At 29.8% G+C, this 21,710-nt stretch overlaps 1 protein-coding gene across 3 annotated transcripts; it reads left to right on the forward strand.

The window, feature by feature from the left end:
• Positions 1-12,365: 12,365 nt before the first annotated feature.
• On the forward strand, positions 12,366-20,315 carry LOC105776443 (phosphoinositide phosphatase SAC2). Of its 3 annotated transcripts, none has more exons than XM_012599091.2 (16): positions 12,366-12,828; positions 13,838-14,042; positions 14,125-14,290; positions 14,948-15,170; positions 15,523-15,599; positions 15,822-16,009; positions 16,110-16,207; positions 16,311-16,444; positions 16,542-16,667; positions 17,018-17,366; positions 17,621-17,742; positions 17,926-18,039; positions 18,363-18,518; positions 18,748-18,915; positions 19,380-19,476; positions 19,748-20,315. In XM_012599091.2, the coding sequence occupies exons 1-16, from the start codon at positions 12,745-12,747 to the stop codon at positions 19,868-19,870; spliced, it is 2,430 nt and encodes an 809-aa protein (XP_012454545.1). In that variant the 5' UTR covers positions 12,366-12,744; the 3' UTR covers positions 19,871-20,315. The 3 variants fall into 3 exon arrangements, with proteins under 3 accessions (XP_012454545.1, XP_012454546.1, XP_052478041.1); XM_012599092.2 differs by having other exon boundaries at positions 19,386-19,476; XM_052622081.1 differs by having other exon boundaries at positions 14,999-15,170.
• The last annotated feature ends 1,395 nt before the right edge of the window (positions 20,316-21,710 follow it).

The raw sequence follows: 21,710 nt of genomic DNA on the forward strand, positions 1-21,710 counted from the left end.
ATGTGTGATATGGATGATAGTACATTTTCTGAGCAATAACAAAAGAAAATAGAAAGCATATTAGAGTATATTGATATGTGATATATATGTTTGTTAAGTTGGTCAATTGTTGAGTTGTGTTATCAATATTCATTAAGTTGTTGTTAATAGTTGTTAGAGCTATTAGTAAATGCTACTCAATTAATTAGTCATGTATGTTGAGTATGACTCTATTTCATCAAATTTGAGAAATAATCATTCGTTAAACTTTGTTTATTTGTTTCAATCAAACTCGATTAGTCTAGATTATTTTATTATTATTTAACCTATGAATTTAGTTTATAAATAGAATTTTTTACAACATTAGAAAATACACCCATTAGAGATTAGAACTCATAACACATTTAGAGAATTTTGTGTTTACGTTTTGAGGGTTCTTTGTTTTCGGGTTTTCGAGGTTTAGTTTTTATCTCTATTTTTTGTACTCTTCGTTCTTTTGCCATTATAATAAAATTATCTTTGCCCGTTATTTTTTATCCTCTTTGGAAGGGTTTTTCCACGTTAAATTTGTGTGTTCAATTTCTCAATTTATTCTGCTATTTTTTACTTGTTACTTAATTGGGTCGATCCCAACAAATGGTATCAGAGCTAGTTTAATTTTCATAGATCAACTCATTCAGTGATGGCAGCAACAATGTTTGAGATTGAGAAGTTCGATGGTGAGACAAATTTCAATCTGTGGCAAGTTCGAATGATGGCAATTCTAGTTCAAACTGGCTTGAAAAAGGTTGTTAACGGGAAAAAGCCTGAGAATCTAAATCAAACAGAATGGGAAGAGCTTGATGAAAATGTTTTGTCTGCAATCCAGTTGTGCCTCATGAATACAGTATTGCAGGAGGTATTGATGGAGAATACCTCATCTGCCATGTGGAAAAGGTTAGAAACTCTTTATGTGACCAAGTATCTGGCTAACCGTTTCGTATTGAAACAACGCCTATTTACGTTTCGCACGAATGAATGTGAGCTTCTTAGATATCACATCAGTCAATTCATTACTCTTTTAAATGATTTAAAGAACGTTGAGGTTCATATTGACGATGAAGATCAAGCTATGCTATTATTGTGCTATTTACCTCATTCATACAAGTCTTTCAATGAGACTTTGATTTATGGCAGAGACAAACTCTCGTTCGAAGATATGAAGGGTCATTTGTTGAGTAGAGACAAACTCGACAATGAGTTTGGTTTGGATAGTAAGGCAGATAGGCAAGTTTTCATTTTGGTAACATCAAAGAAATGAGACAAAGGGTGTCGCTATTGTAAAAAGTTAGGTCACGTCAAAGCAAATTGTTATAAACTGCGAAATAAAAGAGCTGCTGAGAGTAACAATGAAGATGTAGCTGGTGATAATTTGGTCAATGAAAGCGGTGATGATTTCTTATTAGTGTCAACGAGCGATAACTCCAAGCTCACGTCCAAGTGGATTCTAGATTTGGGATGTTCTTTCCACGTATGTCCCAATAGAGAATGGTTCTGCACATACAGTTCGGTTGAAGATGGAGTTGTGCACATGAGAAACGATTCATCTAGTAAGGTAATTGGTATTGGTGCTGTTAAAATTAGGATACACAATGGGACGATTAGGACACTCTCAGATGTCAGGTATGTACTTGATTTACGAATGAATCTCATCTCCTTGAGTATTTTAGACTTGAAATGATACAGAATCAACATCGAGTCGAGCAGTATTAAATCATCTCGTGGAGCTCTTGTTTTGTTAAAATGTAAAAAAATTGGCAGTCTTTATATTCTGGAAGGTTCTACAGTGACTGGTAAAATTGGACGTCCCCCATCTGTTCCAGAGTCGAAGTCAGCTCGTTTGGAGCGGAGGCAACTTGGTCATAGGAGGGAAAAATGTATGATCGTTTTGTTGAAGACAGGTTCTCTTTTGGATGCAGGTTTTGAAAAGTTAGGGAACTTTGTTCGTGAAAATCAGACCTGGGTTAGTTTTAATTTGGCAGTGTACAAGTCGAAGGCTAGAAGTCTTCCAGTTTTTAAGCACAAATTTGACTCAATTAATTCTCTGAATAGTTCAAGATAGGCATGTAGCGGGCTTTGGCAAAGATGGCATTGTGGAAATATGAGTCAAGGTGGAGATTTGTTGAGTATGACTCCTATTTCAGTCAAATTTGAGAAATAATCTTTCAGTTAAACTTTGTTTATTTGTTTCAATCAAACTCTGATTAGTCTAGATTATTTTATTATCTATTAATTTAGCCTATAAATAGGCTTTTTTACAACCTTAGAAAATACACCTATTAGAGACTAGAACCCAAAACACCTTTAGAGAATTTTGTGTTTACGTTTTGAGGGTTCTTTGTTTTCGGGTTTTCGATGTTTTGTTTTTATCTCCATCTTTTGTACTCTTCGTTCTTTTGCCATTATAATAAAATTATCTTTGCCCGTGGTTTTTTTTATCCTCTTTTTTGTGTGTTCAATTTCTCAAATTATTCTGATAGTTTTTTTACTTGTTGCTTAATCGGGTCGATCCCAACAATGTATATAAGCTGGTGTACATTGCTATTGGCGATTAAGCAATTGAATTTTATCTCGCTTATATATTATTCTTATTATTCTTTTTAATTTCTCCATTTCATTCCATAGATTAGTTTTTAAACCTTCTTCATTGTTTATTGATTTTCCAGCAAGCACCAGATGAATCGAATGTCAAAATAAATGTCGATACTACCTTCAATGTCAAGGATTCGAATGCGGGTTTGGGCGCAATAGCAAGGAATGGAGATGTCATGGTTTTGGGAGGCCAGACATGTAGCGAGGCTGAGGTTTTGAATATAACACGCACTAAAGCTCGCACAGTGACAATGGACTTAGAGTTGGCACACAACATGAAGCTTAGAAACATTGTGCTTGAGTTTGATAATATTGTTGAAATTTCTAAGTTAAAACATGCTGCTTTAGATTTATCTATTTCATGCCCGTTTTACTATTTATATTTAGGGTTTGTTGTTGCTTTTCTCAACGATGTCATCTCCAAAGGTTGAACCTAGGTTCTTCTCTTTGGAGTGCAATGCACCTTACCAATGCACCCAACACTTGTGGGCGGAAACCATTTTAATAAGACCTACGGGTTATTAGCTTGTTTTGATCATGTTGTATATAATTATATACTGAGGGTAGCAATGGTGGATCTCAGGACTAAGTTTTGGGATCTAATTAAAATTCCTAAAACAGAAATTAAAGTTCTAATTAATTTTTTTAAAAATTTTATGAAATTGATAAAGATTTTTAAATTTTTAGGAAATATTTAATTTTTTAAAAATTAAAGCGTAATAAATATTTCAAAACATTTAAGAGACCTAATTAAAATTTTAAGAAAAGATTTAGCATAATAAGTTATGAATGATAAAACTTTTGATACCATGGGTGTATACAAATAGCTCAACACAATAATGATGAAATTTTGAGCTATATCTTTACCATTGTTTGATAACAATGGCAATACAGCTAAGTGGGCAAGAAAAGTGTTTATAAGGTGTTATGGGTTTTATTAAAACTCAACAAGAAAAAGGTGATATTCTAATTTTGGATTAAGATATAATTGAAAGTAATTGACATAAAAAATAAGTGATAACATAAATATCATTTAAGTACCACAATCTTCATTTGGAAACAACAACTCACTCCTTTAAGTTTACCAAATTGCTTGTTACTCAAAATCAGACCATACAATGTGTTAAGTTATATATCACATCACATCCATTCATACCAAACAAACCACAAATGTCATAAGTAGTAAATGATGTTTATTTAGAAAATTTCCTTGTTATGCTTTGAGAAATTAAATAAAAATTTGAATATAGTATTTATATTGATATATGTTACAATTATTTTAATTTTCGAGTAAATGGATTTAGAACCAAAGGGAAGGGATTGTATAAAATTGTGATTCCACATCATTCTTATCCATTTCCAATAGGAGAATGACAAATCGGATTTTTCCTCCTGAAAAAATTCATATAAGAATGACGTAGAATCATAATTTCATATAATCCTTTCTTTAGAACGAAATTTGCATTATATAGACAAATCACTCCTTAAATAAAATTAATCAAAAATATATCATAAAGAAAATATTAAAAATAATGATTTAACCCATTTCATGAAAGTGATATGAAAAATAAAATATAGATATGTTTAAGTGGTAAAAGCTTGTTTTAGGTAAAATAAAAGAATTTTTATTTAAACAAATTAAAACAAAACGATAGTATAACGCAATATTAACATTGACAAAGCCACACATAAACGAAGGTAATAAATTAAAATTCTAAAGAAAACTTGTGTTGTGCCTTTTCTGGCAACAACATCAACATATTGATTATCCTCTCAAAATATGTGAATAAGACACTATGCTCAAATTGCATTTGATAGGTTTACATAAACTATCACAATGCAAAACAGAGATTTTTTTCACAACTGTCCCCCAAAATATTTAATTTATAAAAATGACCCAAGGATAAAATCATTCACAACGGTCATTTCACCTTCGGCACTACCCTCCATCATTCTCTAATCATGTAATGATTGTCCCGTCTAATAAAAAATGAATTTTTTGTGTCGGTACTATAATTGTCTATATGTACTTTTTGAAATGCCTTTAAAAAATATGGGTATTTCATGACTTAAAAAAATAATTTTTTTTGTATTTTTTTAATTTTTAAAATACGACTATCTTTAAGGAGAATTTGGAAAAATACATATTGATGCCGACGGTTACAATACCGGCATACAAAAATTCATTTTTTACACCAAACAATCATCGGGCAATTATTACAAGATGATGGAAGATGTGGACACTAATATACACTATAAAATTTAAATCATTTTCGTAATAAATTTTAAACGTAGATTATTATTGTAAATAATCATTTTCTTTTAAATCAGTTTAAAAAACTCAAAACAATCATTCATTTAGCTTTATACAGTGTTTTTTTTTGTTTTTGATAAAGCTTTTATACAATTAATTCAACATAAAAGGAAAACTTTCATACAATGATTAGGCGTGAAGGTAATGATTAAAGGAAAAAATTGTCATTTTGTTTTTTTATTAAAATATAGATAAATTAATTATTACACGTTAAATTAAAGAGTAAATTGATTTTTCAGTTAAAATTTGTATCTTTGATCTATTTTACTACAAAAATTAATATAGTTGATGGAATAACCGGGTAATTATACGTAACATGTCACGTATTCTCATTCTACGATAAAAAAGATTAAATTTGTTTCTTTTACTAAAATATGAATAAATTAATCATTGTATATTAGACTAAATAGTAAACCAATTCTTTCAGTTAAAACTTTTATCCATTTCTACCGTAAAAGTTAGTATGACTAATGAAATAATCGAATCATTATACATGACGTGTCACGTATATTTCATTCTATCATAAAAGGTCTAATTTGTAGCAATAAAATAAATAATTTTAATAGAATGATTAAATTACTCTTTGATCAAATATTTAAAAATTAATTTATTTTTTAATTAAAAAATACAATTTAACTTCTCCCCTTCATACTACTTTAAAATATATATAGCCATCTAAATAATCCAAATACATAAAATTGAAAGCATAATGAGACTAAAGAAATAAAAGCAAGAACGAGCCTTTGAGTGAGTCTTAGTAAATTATTGCTGCTTTGCAATGATTAGTCGGCTCATGGGAAAAACAAAGTCCCACCAAATTTTTCCACCACCACCATTAATCAGTTTTGTACACCTGTCCACTAATTATATTGTTACATCAAAGTATGAAATTTCGTCAATGTGTATTTAAAAGCTTGACGTAAGAATCCCATCTGATGTGGCGTTTATCATTTCAGATGTGACCTAGATTCAAGTTCGTTAGTCGCGTTAGTTATTCGAGATTTATATATTATTGTAATTCACAAAAAAGAACTTGATATAAACAAAATAAAACTTAAATCTTCAACATTTAACATTCAAATCATATCAAAACTAATTTGTTTTATCACATTATAATTTGTATTATATAGAAATATATAGGTAAAAGAACTCTTTAGTCCCTCTTAATTTTTAAATTAAGTAAATTGACCTCTCTATAAAAATCAGAGTAATTTAATTATGTCAATTTTGAAAGTGAGCAACTAAGGACAATTAATCATAAAATTGATGTCTTGTGTCAATTGTACATAATTTTGATTGATGTGGTAACAGATTTAGCCCTCGATGTGTGTGAGAGAATACAAGTTTAGATACCAACTAGATACCTTTGAACAAGTTCAGGGGTAAATTACATATTAACCTTTTGAAAAAATGTCTTATTTTCTACAATAATTATTACTAATCTTTCTTATTTCGAGTTTAAATTTGTAATAACTATTCTTTATTTTATATCTAATTATTCTAACAAATACGTAATGAATATAATTTTTCTCGTGTTGTAGCTGAATGAGACATTAAAATTAAAAATCAAAAGTTTCTTTAATTATTTTAATAAAAACAAGTAAAGCAACTCTTTATTGTTTTCTAATACCACATATTTTCATTTTTAAATACGATTTTTTAAACATTTTCATTAAAAAGAGAGAGAAAATTACCTATATTTCCTCAAACCAAACACAACTTCATATTTTTCAAAACTTGATAAAACGATGTTTAAACTTTTAAAAAATTATTTGTAATTGAATATTATGATTTCACTCATGTTTTGTAATCTCTTAAAATAAACACAAAGAAGAAAAAGAAGAAGCAAATTTCTCAATAATTGCTCTGACCTCTAATTAAGTCATTTTTCTAATGCTAATTGCAAAGTCCAAAGTCAGTAAACTACTCAATTCCCCATCTTCTACATTCGTTTGTCAATGCTACTTTCACTTTTATTTAATTTAATCCTCAAAAAACATGTCTTTTTTGTTGGATATATATTCCATTAATTTATATAGTTGTTTCAATCAACCAAAATTTCATTTCATTTTATCCGATTTATAATAAAAAATTAATAATTTGATTTGGATTGATGCTTTCTTCAAATATCTCTAATAAATAATCTATTATAATTTTGTAATTAATTCACACTCTATTAGAATAAAACTGAGCATATTTCTTTAAGTGCCTGATAAGCACATTTTGCCACGTCATCCTGCACACTGTTTTTAACTACAAAAAAAATTGTATAAAACAATGCCATCACAACATTTATATCATTTTTCCAATAGCTTAATGCCACATCGATATTTTCACCCTGAACAAAATTAAATCTAAATGAAAATCCTAATATGGCATTAAACTATTAGAAAGAGATAATATCTTTATTTCGTACAATCTTTTCTCCTCCGACTACAATATAAAGATCTTTTGCTGCGTTGAAACGGTCATCTAATGTATTTTATTTTTATCTCATACTTTTCTATTGATGGTTAAGTATAAGAAAAGAAAATTGTGTTGACTATAGTTAATAACCATCCAATTTTAAATTCATTTTTACAAAATATTTATATTTATTAATTAAAAGTTTCCAAACCCATTTAACTATTAGTTTGAACATTGAATGTGAACCCAAATAATATATACCACATATATATATATATATTAAAAATACATATAACATGTAAATTAAATTATAAAAATATGTATACTTGTTGCATAAATAACTTTGGTATGATATGCTTTAGAAAAACTTTTCTAAAATTTATTAATGTTATCTTTTTATTTCAAAATTGACATTTAACATTTAATTAACGATTAAGTAAACAAAAGACCCATTCGATACAATCCTATTACTTCAAGTACATAGGTCATATTTGGTAATTCATTGAAAATTAAATCAATTGCAAATTAATATTTTTAGTGATTTTTATTACACACTACTGGGAGAGGAGAGGAGGATAATAAGGTTTAAACCTATATCATTTGGGTGTTAGACAAGAGTCTTAATTATTACTCCAATCAAGTCTCAACAATTTTTGGTGATGAATTCTTTTAAACACGTTTGATAATCAGTAATAAAAATAATAAGAATGTTATTAAAAATATAAAAGCTACTTATCAACCAATATATAACTTATTCAATTATTTTCATTTTACCTTATTTTGTTAAAACAGTAAAAATAATATGTGATATAAACTTAAATCAGTAAATCATGTCATGTCGGGTTATTAATAACAAAATTAAATGCGAAATATATCTAAATCTATGGATTTCTTGAAATCTTATGATCTTATAGTTTTGATATTCTAAGTTAGCACGCAAGTAATTTTGAGAAAGCGACTCTCTCTTTCTAAATATGAATATTAGAAAAGTTACGCATGTATAATTTGGGAACCATAACCCTAATCTATAACTTTTACACATTAACATTAATTTCTAATAAGTCCATCCTCAATTAAAATTAGTTACTAGGGTATTTATACATATTTGACCCATACTTTATTTAATAACTAAAATCAATAAGCCTTAACCAAATTAAATCGCTTTTAATTTGGACCAACATTTTATGATAGTAAATAATATATAATTACACCTGTTATATATGTGATGTCCATATTTTTAAAAATATTTATTTTAACATTATCCTTTAAATGTTTTATCTTTAAAATTTTAAATAATATACTAAACAGACTACATAATTTAAATTCAATACTTAATTTGATAACATTTAATTTTTCAATTTATCAAGCAATGTTTTAATTAAAATGCTTTAAAAATTATTGATGAATGTAGCTTTTAAACTATAATTTAAGGATTATTGGTAAAATTAACGAAAAGAAAATTTATTAAAGATGCAGTGTTAATTAGATGGGGGCCGGGGCTGAAAATAACGTTCGTGTTATGTGGGGAAAGAGAAGAAGAAAAATGAAAAGGTGTGGTTGGAAGAGTGGTGAAGGAGGGAACAGGTAACCCCGTATTATGGGGTCTCTTGTTTTCGGTTCATGCACGATCACGAGCCATTTGCTTCTGCTCGGTGGGTGGCTTGTTGTTCATACATGTCTTTTTCACATTCATTTTAATATTTTTTGGTTTTATACCATATATTTATTTAATCCTTCAAAATTATAAAAAATATATTTATTATAATAAATATAGTCCACTAAATTATAGTATGGAGTAATGAAATTTTGTAAGGGTAACGATAGGTCTGTTTTAGGATTTATGTTTAGGATTCGTGATTACTTTTTTAACAATGTAGTATTTAATGTTTAAATCCATATATTCCATTAGGAGTATAATATAGATTATCATTACTCTCAATAATTAATTTTATAGTTGAATTTCAAGATATCCTTTATACTGTTTATGATTCATAAAAATTTTCACGCTTCATGACTCAAAAATTTTCAGACAAAATTTAATATATTTACTTTTTAATGTCATTAATTATTCTAAATAGTTGATATCGATAATTATTATGTTTCAAATACTGATGTAAATTTTACTAATAAATATTAGGTGTAACGATAAAACACATGTACTTCTAAAAAGAGAATGCAAGTTCAAACATTTGAGACAATATTATTGAGAGGAAAACTCACGATCCTAAATATGAACCATAAAATAAACACAAAACTGATATAATTTAAAAAATCATATCAAAATATATACTAATTTTAAGAAATATTTTAATAAAAACAATTAACTAAATGAACTTATAGAAACAAAATAATTAAATTATAACTAAATTTACAAAAAAAAAACACAAGCAAATAGAAAGAAGAAGAAGAAAATAGAAAGTGGAAATTCCAATATTTGAAAAAAGAGAGTATATTATATTATAGAAAACAAAGTATCAAGTTGATTAAGGAATGGTATATTAGTATATTCTAATTCACGATGAGATGAGATTATGATGCTATTTTTATTTATAATAAAACCATTATTGAAATTGGACCACTCAGTGAAAAACTTAAAATATAAGTAAACCAATTACCAATCCACGAAGAAATTATTTTGAAAAAGAGAGTTATCATTTGTAAACATCTGAGTTGATTTGGAATTAATTCGAGTCATTATTAACAAGGCCAGAGGTGGAATGATACACTACATTCAACCGCTGTATAATTGAACTGTTCCGTTTTATATCTGGGCCGTTGGAAACTAACGACCAAATTTCAAATTTTGATAATCAACAAAAGAATGAAATTCAATAATAAAATGGTTTTGATTTTTTGTTTATTAAATCATGAATAATTTTTAATATTTATTTATTAAACCAACCAAACCCTCAATACATTTTCTCTTGTATTTATTTTTCCTCCAATTTTCTTTTTAGTTTTCACTGTGAAACACAAAATAATTAGTGTGTACATTAGAATGATCCTAAAATTAAAGTTTTTAGCCACCAATAAAATTGTCGTATCATCAAATTTTAAAGATATGAAATTATATAATACACTCGTCCATAGATAAATTTTTTATGGATCCTTCCCATAACATTATTCATTATCCTTTTAAATTATTTAATAATATTTCAGCGATTTTTTTTTCTAAGTTATTGACACATAATTTTGTTATTTTTTTACCAAAAAACTTGAATCTAGAATCTCGAACTTTACACCCAAAACCTAATCTTAAACCCCAAACTCTTGAACCCTAAATCAAAACCTTGCTTGAACCTCAAGGTTCAGGGTACAAGGTTTAAGATTCAGGATTCGAGTTCAAGATAAAAAAATTAGCAAAATTATGTGTTAATGACAAGGAAAAATTGCACAAAATTACTAATTTTTCCTTAAAAATTTGGTTGCACAAAAACTAAAAAATATTAACTTATGAAAAAAAACAAAATGATAAAAATTTGTAAAAGAAGAAAATATGTTTGTTTATAATTTTAAAATTAATTATTTTAATTACTTTAATTAAAATTAAATTAAGTTGGAGAAGATATTAAATATAGATGAGTGTAATAATACATTTTATATTTAAAACTTAATGACATGACATTATTTTATTAGTGCCTAAAATTATATTTTTATGATCATCCTAAAATAATTTATTCGAAATAATTAAACCTAACTTTATACATTTAGGTGTTGTTTAATACAACTAAAAATTAAGTATTAAAATATATTTAGTATGTTACTTAATATTAAGTATTAAAAATTAAACTTTTGATAAATATAAATTTAAATTATAACATTTTTATCCTTAATTTTAATCCCTTCACTTAATTTTAAATCCAATTAAATTTTAAACGACACATATGAAATATTTAGTGTCAATTTACAATATAATATTAAAGATATTGAAGTTAATTACGTAGTTCGGAAAAGCATTCTATAGTTTGAAAAAAATAATTTAGTGTCAATTTATAATATCATATTAAAAACATCGAAGTTAATTACGTAGTTCGGAAAAGCATTCTACGTTTGAAAAATTAATTTAGTGTCAATTTATAATATAATATTAAAGACATCGAAGTTAGTTACTTAGGGTGGGTTTGAATAGGTGATTGGGTGCGGTGCGTTTAGTTTACTTTTTGTCTCACGCTACAGTATCGCTACGGTATCTAATCTTACCGCCACTGCTGTTTTTACACTAATCGCAGGTAAACACACCGCCCATCCAAACTCACCCTTAGTTCGGAAAAACATTCTACATTTGAAAAAATAATTAGCGTCAATTTATAATATAATATGTAAAATTAATGGCTGAATTATTTGTACTCAATTTATATTTGAAAAGATAAATTACTAAAAAAGAAAATTAAAATTATTAAAATTATTTTTTCTTAAAGTTAATATTATAACATAATATTTTATGTTATTTTCATAAGTTTTGGACCAAGGTTAAATATGATAATTTAAATATATATTTAAAAAAGATAATTTATTTCAAATATAAATTTATTTTTAAAAGAAAATCAATTGAAGAATTTCAACATTAAGTACTAAAAAACTAATCTAATCTAATCATCAAACATGTTTAAGAATAGATTTATAAGAAAAAGCTAATTTATTAATAAGATTAAATAACTAAATTAATTTTGTAATAAAAATAAAAAAAAACTACTTTTATCATGCTAATTTATTTTTAGAATAATTAAAAACCTGGTGATCTAAAGATCTTAACTTTGAATCAGTAGGCTGGTATACACCAGATTCATCCACGCGAGCGGTTCAACCGAGTCAAAACGACCACATGTCCGAGTCATAACAGCCGAGTCAAACAATCATTAGCGGAAAAAAAAAAAAACAATATCAATTCAAAACGTAAGTTACTGTGGACGATTGCTATATTGAAAAAAATTAATTAGAAAGTTAAAACAGCACTTACCTCGCAATTTATATTTTTTATTTTTAGAAATTTTTATTATTATTTAGAGTTGCACGTTATATTATTATTTTTTGGTTTTATTTTTGTGGTCTTCCATTCTCCATTAGCTGTACGGTTCTCTCCTGCTTCTTCTTCTTCTCGATCTCTCCCTCCTTCTCTTCAACAAGACGCGCCGTTTTCTCGCAGATTCATACTATCTTTATTTCTTATTTATTTAGTTTCTTTTTTTCCATAGCTGTTTTTTTGTTGTTCGGGTTGGACTGTGAATTGTGAATTTGTGACGCTTATTTTTATTCATAATTTTCTACGCTTTTACCCGTATATATTATATATATAGATAGATTCATTTTTGTAAATCGAGAGAGGTTTTTTTTTCCCCTTCCGTGGTTCTTCGGTGATCTGTATCTTGAGTGAACCCGAGCTTTGAGGCTCGGGGAACACGGGATCCGAAAAGCTAATGGCAGCCGAGAATTGCAGTGATGGTGGACAAGATCCGAATCCTTGCTATTTGCAGAAATTCAGACTCTACGAGACTCGCTCGGTATTTTTCCTCTCCCTGTCGTATATACATACTCGTTTTGCTTCATATATTCGTATGCTTGTGTATACGGGCTGTTGGTTTAAGGATTTGAATTTCGTCATTGTAGTTGCTTATATGTTTATCACGCTGTGATTTTTTTTTTTTTTGCTTTTTTTTCCCCTGCGGCTGTTTAATCTTTTTGGCGATTTTTTAACTAAATCGTCATATATGTAATTTGAGTGTATTTGATTTTCAGCTTTAACTGGTAGCTGCTCTGTGATTTGCTCTGTTTTTCTCAATGGTTAGCTTGATGTTGGGATGGTTGATTTTTTTTTCTTTATTTAAAGTTTGATTGTATTTATCTATGGGTTTATTTTTTCTTTTGTGAGTTTGGTTATAATTGCTGAGATCTTGATTTACTTGTTCTTTATATTGTATTTGTTAGTTTGACTGAGATTTTTTTTGGCTTTTGAATGCGTATTGAACTGGTAATTGGCAATAGGAAGTCTGATTGCGGTTTAGCTTCTGTTGTCAACCTCTTTTTTTGGCTTGTTATTCTAAGGAGCGGTTTGGTTGAATTTGCATTTCAAAATTCTTTTTATATTCAACACGTATTACTCAAACTTTTTAGTATTCTGAATTCAGCTTAGCAGGAGAAAGTCTTCACTTAATGAATAGGTTCATAATATTCTCTTTAAATGGATTCAACTCTGATGAAGTGTTACTGTTTCTTTTTTCTCGGTTTTAAGCTCATAAAGCGGTTCATTACTCCTGAGATCATGGGCAGTGACTGTTTATGTGCTTGGAGCTACTTCTGTAGAAATAGTCCTTATGCTTGGAGCAAGTTCTACATTTATAAGATATATTTTCCTGTTTCCCTCTATGATGCTGATAGGAGTGTTGCTGCTGCTGCTTTTGTTTTAAGTTTCTTTTCACTCTCCCGTCCCCAAATTCTTTGAGCTATTATTATGCAGTTTCCATCTTCATTACATGATATTAATGGAACATTTGTATATTCCTGGTATAACAGAACTTCTATATGGTTGGAAGAGACAAGAGCGGAACTCTTTGTAGGATTTTAAAGATTGATCGATTAGATCCTTCTGAACTAACTGTTCTTGAAGACTCCACCACATACCCAGAAATTGAATGCTATGATCTGTTAAGACGGATACATGAAGGAAACAGGTCCACAGGCGGACTTAAATTTGTTACAGCTTGTTATGGAATCATTGGTACGTAATATCACTCAGGTTCTCCACCTTCCCCTCTCTGTCATTTTCAGTATGACCTAATGAATTTCTCTCATTAATTTAGGGTTTATAAAATTTTTGGGACCTCATTACATGCTGCTGATTACAAAACGAAGGAAGATTGGTGCAATTTGTGGCCATACCATCTATGCCATTTCCAAGACCCAGATGATAACGATTGGCAATTCTCCTGTCCAGTCAAATATGGCTTATTCTAAGAATGAAAAAAGGTCTTTTGTCAATTCTGTGTGTAAATGTAATCTGTCCTCAGTACTTATAAGGAAATATATGAGATTAGCGCCTCAAGTTTTCATTGTCCATTTGTATTTAAATGGAATTGTGTTATGTTGTGGTTATTTTATCTTCTCAATTATTTATGTTCTTTGGGACAACAATTTGATTTCTGTAGTTCTCTTTTAAAGTAGAAGAGTTCCACGGTGTGGAGGTAATCTCTGTGCCATTTTTGGTGATACACCCTTCTTGTCTTATCGTTGACGTGGCCCATGCAATTTGAACTTATTTAATCACTTCTCTGGTTTAATACCTTCTTTCTTTTATGTTTACTTTTCTTGGTTGAACCAATTAAGTCAGCTTGTACCAGTTTAATCTAGCATCTTAGTTAATACTATTTGTAGAGGCAATTGCCAGTTCATTTCCTGCATGCGTACAGGGGCTAACTTCATTGCTGTGTGATATTAGTATTACATGTTGACTGAGACAAGGTATCATCAGGGTTTGTGGGGGAAAATTACTATCTTTCTATTTAATTTCCTGGTTAAATTGTAGCTTATGCAGTGTTTTCATTGTTAGTAATTCATCTAATAACTAAACATGTGTTAACGTGGATTGCCTTTTTCTTTCTTTCTTCTTTGCCATTGTTGAAATAGATACAAGAAGCTCCTGTGCTCAGTGGATCTTACAAAGGACTTCTTTTTCAGCTACTCATACAATGTCATGCATAGCCTTCAAAGAAATTTATGCAAGAACGAGACAGGACTATTAAACTATGAAACAATGTTTGTCTGGAATGAGTTCTTAACTCGAGGAATTCGGAATAATCTCAAGAATACTCTGTGGACTGTTGCACTGGTGTATGGCTTTTTCAAGCAGGTATAATGCACTAAAGCTTCTTCCTATTCATTAATATATGTTAGGTTGAAGTAGCTACTTTATTTTCTTTCAGATTCTGTATTTCGTTTAGGCTTAAAACATGTTTTGCAACAATCTAGATAACCTTGAACTTTTTTAGCATTTTCAATAGTTGTGGAGCTTTTTGGTGTGGGACATTCAGATTCGTAATTTCTTTGGTTCTATTTTATTGAGTGAAATTCTTTTGTCAATGATCTTGAGGATCATAAATAAGCAAAACTAACCCATAAGGCTTTTGCTAAATGTGTTAAATTGAAGTAACTAAAGCAGTTAAAGGTTTGATCTAACCCCTGTTCCCTATTTTGCTTTCCAGGTCGAACTTTCTGTATCTAGCAGGGATGTTAAGTTAACTCTCATTGCAAGGCGTTCTCGACATTATGCTGGAACAAGGTTTAGATACTTTACAAGCTATTGATTGAAATATCTGCTGCATTTGTTATAACTACCCTTAACCATTTTTATTTTGGTCCACAAGTCATTAGGAAAATCAGCTTCATGCTAATTTCCATTGTTAGATGCTTTGTCATTAGGATGAACTTTTCTTTCACCTACTTTTGTTGCTGATCTTGGTTCAGACATGTCTCATTTTCTTATTTTGTTTATATTGCATAGATATTTAAAACGTGGTGTGAATGAGAAAGGTAGAGTAGCAAATGATGTTGAGACGGAACAAATTGTGTTTGAAGATGTTCCCGAAGGATGCCCCACACAAATAAGTTCTGTCGTGCAGAATAGAGGCTCCATCCCACTTTTCTGGTCCCAAGAAACTTCTCGCTTGAATTTGAAACCTGACATCATATGTATGAATACTTTCTTATTGAATAACATAATGAGAGCCATAATCTTTAGTTTTACATGGTAATTACTGTGCATTTTCTTAATTTCACCTCTTGTTTCCAGTATCAAAGAAGGATCCAACTTATGAGGCCACAAAACTACATTTTGAAAATCTTGCAAGGAGATATGGAAATCCAATAATCATATTGAATTTGATAAAGGTAGGCCTTGGCTGACTGTTCGTAAGTTTCCATAAAGTTTGTGATGTTATTCTATTTGCAATGTTGCCTGATTCATTCTGCTTTTTCTTCTGGTGATTAACAGAGGTGTGAGAAGAAACCTCGGGAAACTATTCTTCGTTCAGAGTTTGCTAATGCCATCAGATATATCAATAAAAGTTTAACCAAGGAGAACCGTCTGAGGTTTCTTCACTGGGACATAAACAGACACTCCAGAAAGTACTTCTTTTTCCCTACTTCACTTGCATATGCAAAATTCTTGCTTACGAATCTTTTAAAAGATGGTTGACTTAATAGAGCTTTATCATTTTTGCAGAGCTACAAATGTGTTGGAACTTCTAGGCAGAGTAGCTGATTATGCATTAAACTTGACGGGTATCTTTTACTGTCAAGTAACACCAAATTGTAGACCAGAGGGGTTGTTGGATTTAACTTGCGTACTGTAAGTACTATAGGATTTGATCATATTTTTATGATGCTGTATGCTGTCTTTGTAATAAGTCTAATATAAACTTGCAAACTTCCTAATCTCTTTTTCTACTAGTTATTTGATGAAAGAATATCTTTTTGCTCAGCCCACTCTTTCATGACTAATTATTGCTAGAATGCACATCATATTTGCATATGTAACTAATGATGCTATTTGTTCTCTCTTGCATTTACTTTTTCCTTGAACAATATAGCCATTTGTTGATAAAATAATATCTGTTTTGGTTGATTTGTTTTACTGAAACTTTTTCCAATTATTTGTGTTTAACTACTTATACTACTTTGTTTGCAAATCTTTTGCAGGCAAAATGATGAGCACTTTGCTCAGATCCCTTGTGACAAAAGTGATGATGGTGAGAAGTTGGACATAGATGTTGGTAGTGATAATCAGAGTTCTACTGAGACTGTAAAGCCCCCCATGTTCCAGACCGGAGTCCTTAGAACCAATTGCATCGACTGTCTAGATCGTACTAATGTTGCCCAATATGCCTATGGATTAATGGCTCTTGGGCGCCAGCTCCATGCTATGGGGTTCACAGAATCCCAAACTATTGACCAAAGTAGTCCTTTGGCCGAAGATTTAATGGGAGTTTATGAAAAAATGGGTGACACACTTGCTCTACAATATGGTGGCTCTGCAGCACACAACAAGGTAATCCTCTTGAGAGATTTAGGGAGCTTCAATAATTATCCCAAAAGAAATTAATGAAAATAATAATAATAAATTTCTTTATTAAATTTAATAAATGGCATAGTCAACCTTGAAACCTTGTGGTAGTAACATGGAGTTGCTTGCTCAGTATCATGATGAGAGAGCTTACTAGTATCTGCCTTTCCTTGTACTGAAACCTTAAAGTATTAGGTCTCGAGTACATTTCATTAATCTGTATTGGTCATATCAAACAGATATTTTGTCAAAGAAGAGGTCAATGGCAAGCAGCAACTCAGTCACAGGAGTTATTTAGAACTTTGCAACGTTACTATAGCAACGCATACATGGATGCAGAGAAGCAAAGTGCAATTAATTTGTAAGTTAAAAACAAGTTACTATAGCTTATGACAGGAAATGCTTGTAGTTTTGTGCAAATGGCAGTTGTCACATTTATGATAATGTGCTTGGTAGCAGGGAGGGTCCAGTGCAATGAGGACTCTCTCCCATACCACTAACCCACCTTAATAACACTCCTAGAATTTGGCATTATCCTATTCAGGTTCTTGGGTCACTTTCAGCCACAACAGGGTAAACCAGCACTATGGGAGTTGGATTCAGACCAACACTACAGCGTTGGAAGGCATGGCCCTAATCTTCTTAACGAGGATGCAAGGTATATCGAGTGTCCAAATTGCTAATATATTTTATACCAAATTTCTAGTTCCATTGGTTTTTCTGAGACTACATATTGTCAAATTTCAAGATATGATATGCATATGCTAAGCACTATTTATGTTTGATTGTGAACAAACAAATTTTTTGGATTTTAACCAATCAGGAAGAGAAAGTTGTTCTTGAATAGCAATATCATACTCTCATTTGTTTGTTGTAGGATAGGTAATAAATTTTTTTGACCTGTTGTTTTCTGATCCCATGTTTAACATGGTAAATCTAACTTTTCTTGCAATAACCACAGTCACTTTCAAATATCTGTAGGACATCTATTAAAAGATCAATGTCTGATGGCAACATCCTTTGTGGAACTGACTCTCCCATGAGTGCTTCAAATGTTAGACAGGAGTCTGAAAATAGAGGCGAAGCTATTTCAGAGTCCACTCATGAAATGCCAGCTTATGGCATTTCTTATTCCAGGTGTGTACTAACTGTTTCTTGTTTTCCAAGTTTCCAAATTGCTGTTGTGGGTATAGCCCCTTCTATAGCAAGGTTGGCTTCTAAAGATGCCAACATCTTAAGATTTTTAAATCTATCAGTGTTTGTATTGTGGAGCCTTGATAACAGATCATTTTCATTTGAATTATTTAAAACTGATTCAGAGACTTCATCTGCTGACTCACATGCCTAAAATTTACTGGTTTTCTAGGTTTACTCCAAGAATGTCTTGTAGGCAACTTTTTGGAGAGATTGAGGACCAGTTTCTTGGAAGTAATCGCATATGTTACGAAAACGGAGATGAATGTAATTGTACCAATTTTGATATGGACTGGCTTTCTTCATCAGGAAATTCATGTGATGATGATGTGTATGACAGGTAGTTAAAAGGCACCTTCAGTAAACTTTACTTTAAAAAGCACTCTGAAATCATTGATCCTTTTTCCAATAATAATTATGTCTCCTTTTTAAGTTCTCAGTTAGTACCGTCATCCCAAAAATTGATTTGATCACAGCCTTCTACTACTTGCGTCCCAGTTAGCATTGATATTAGTACAACTTTTTGAGATTAAAAGTTGTGTTAATTTGATCACAGCCTTCAACTACTTGCGTCCCACTTAGTACTGATTTTGGTACAACTTTTGAGATTAAAACAATGCTAAACGAGTAAAACAATTTAGCTTTTCAATTAAGATCCAAACCAAAAGAGTCGGGATTTTAGTGTTTCTGGGTTGAAAGTTGACTTAGATTTGAACGACTTTTCATTTCACCACAACATTTGTTTCACAGCAATGCCAAATGCTGAAAATTCTGAAATAATTTTCTCACCCAATTTGCTTGTAGCTGCAGGTCTGCCGCGGGCCTATCCTCTGAAAATATTGGTGCTGAACTAAAAACTGGCATGACCACATCTCCAAGTGAGTCTGGTTCAAACATAAAGGTTAGTACTTTGTTGTTGAAACAAATTATTGCACCCTTTCAGTTATGTGTAAGAGGTTCATCATCTTATATATATATATTCCCAACTCCATCCTCCCCTCTGACCACCAAGAGATCATTCATTCCTTGAATTTGGCGCACACGTCCAGGCAGGCAGTAAATACAAATAGTTAACTAGGGTTAGGGTTGCTAATTTTTGAGTTTCTTTCATCCATTTTATTTTTCCCAAATCCTAATAGTTGAAAACAATTTTTTGTTTCTTGTTTGCTTAGGTAGGAGAGCGCAGTGCGTCTGAAGTGACTTGTGATGGTCTTATGGATGAATATTCTGAGAGCTTTGTGAATTGGGTAACGCATGGAGATTTGCTTATTCCAGTAAAGTTTACTTGCCAGTAGTTGTAGTTCCATGAGTAGAATTTATTTAAACTGCAATTACAGCCAAATTGAATCCATCCGAAGGATGTGAGTTGATTTCAAAATCAAAATAAGTGGCTGAAGATATACAAGAGGTAAGTGGGGGTACCTGATATCACAGCGTATGGGAGGGGGAAAAAGCATTAAATTTTAGCTGTTGTAAATGGGTGCCAATACCATGGCTGCTAATTCATTTTTGGAGCTCTCTGACGGCCTCAATCTACAAAGAAAAGGATTAAAAAAAAACACCCAATATAGGCTTCCAAGTTCTTAAGGTTGTATATATTTCATAAATAGATAGATGCCCGTCTGGTCTGATTGAGAGCTTCAACATTTTGTTATGCCTGTATTTCCTTATTACTCTTTTAACTTATTTTTCAAAGTACATGATGCACATTCACAAATATATCTTCATTTTTTTTTGACCTATTGGGAGACAATGGCTCGAATAGAAGAATTTCAATTTCAGTTGTTAGGATCTGCTAGACGTCACTGGCAGCCTTTAATTGAGATCATATTTTTGAGAGGATTACAATTAAAAATACAGTTTGCTAGTACATATTCTAATGATACAATGTAAAATTAACCTTATATATAGCACGATAGATGAACAGAAAATAATCGGATAAAAGTCTTACATAATACATGTATAAGATGGGACGAAGATTCACTTATCTTAATCAACAATTCAACACCTCATTTGTATATAAGAAGCCAAGCCCAAAATAAATAAATAAAATTATTCATTATTAAATTAGCTACATAATGCTATACTATTAATTGAAGGTAGTTTCTGTAACAATACAAGTTACGGATATGTCATTTGTTTCACTAAAATGACTCTTTAAAAATAATTTTGGAAAATAATTTGTTTTTCTGAAAAGTTAATATTTTTAGTGTTTGGATGGATCTGTATAAAATATTTTCTATTATTTGGTAAGTTTCTTGAAAATATTTCATAAAAGTTATTTTCAATGAAACAAACATACATTTAAGATTTATAATAAGTAGTGAATTGAGTACAAAATAACGTTAAGGTGAAATTATAGTCAATAATGAATCTTCATAATGTTAAGGATTAAATTATAATTTTTTGAAATTTATGATTTAAATAAGAGAAATGGCATGCATGAAAATTTATGTATTATAAAAATATATTTTATTAAAGTGCTTATATGGTGAAAAATAAATTACATGGCAATAGGGACTAAATTAAAAATATACAAAATTGTGAAAAATATTAATATGTGAACAAAGAAATTATGATAAAAGTTTAATGAATGTGATATAAGATATGAATATGCATAAAGTGTTGTAAAAGTGAAATTATGGAAAAACATTAAATTTTTATGATAATGACTAAATTGTTAAACTTGGGAAAATATGTGAATGAAATACATAAAAATTTGATATGTGAATCAAGATATTGAAAAAATTATATGATTAAAGTGTAACAAAAATAAAAATTAACTTAACATGATTAATTAGTGAATATTGAACTTGATATAAAAAATTAAATTGAAAAATTATAAAAATTTATAAAAAATTTAATAAATAAAGAATGTAATAGAAAAGGTAACATCTACAAGTATTACAGTGAACAGAAAAAACTAAATATTTAGTACGACATTTTACAAAATAAAATAGTAATTTTACATAAAACAAACTGAATAGTATTCGTAAAAAATAAATAAAATAACAAATTTCAGATGTTAACGTATTTAGCTTAGCTAGACGTTTGTGAAAAAATAAAACAGTTTAAAAGGGAATCTGATATTCAAGTTTGAACATAGCTGGGACTAATATTCAATTTCAATTGAAA

This window comes from Gossypium raimondii, chromosome 10 (assembly GCF_025698545.1).
Source record: "Gossypium raimondii isolate GPD5lz chromosome 10, ASM2569854v1, whole genome shotgun sequence".
In the NCBI taxonomy this organism is placed as follows: Eukaryota; Viridiplantae; Streptophyta; class Magnoliopsida; order Malvales; family Malvaceae; genus Gossypium; species Gossypium raimondii.

Coding starts and splice junctions, on each gene's coding strand:
- LOC105776443 (XM_012599091.2), top strand. CDS start 12,745: ATGGCAGCCGAGAATTGCAGTGATGGTGGACAAGATCCGAATCCTTGC. Junction 14,291..14,947: donor TATTCTAAGAATGAAAAAAG/GTCTTTTGTCAA, acceptor TTGTTGAAATAG/ATACAAGAAGCTCCTGTGCT. Junction 17,743..17,925: donor AAGCAAAGTGCAATTAATTT/GTAAGTTAAAAA, acceptor TATCCTATTCAG/GTTCTTGGGTCACTTTCAGC.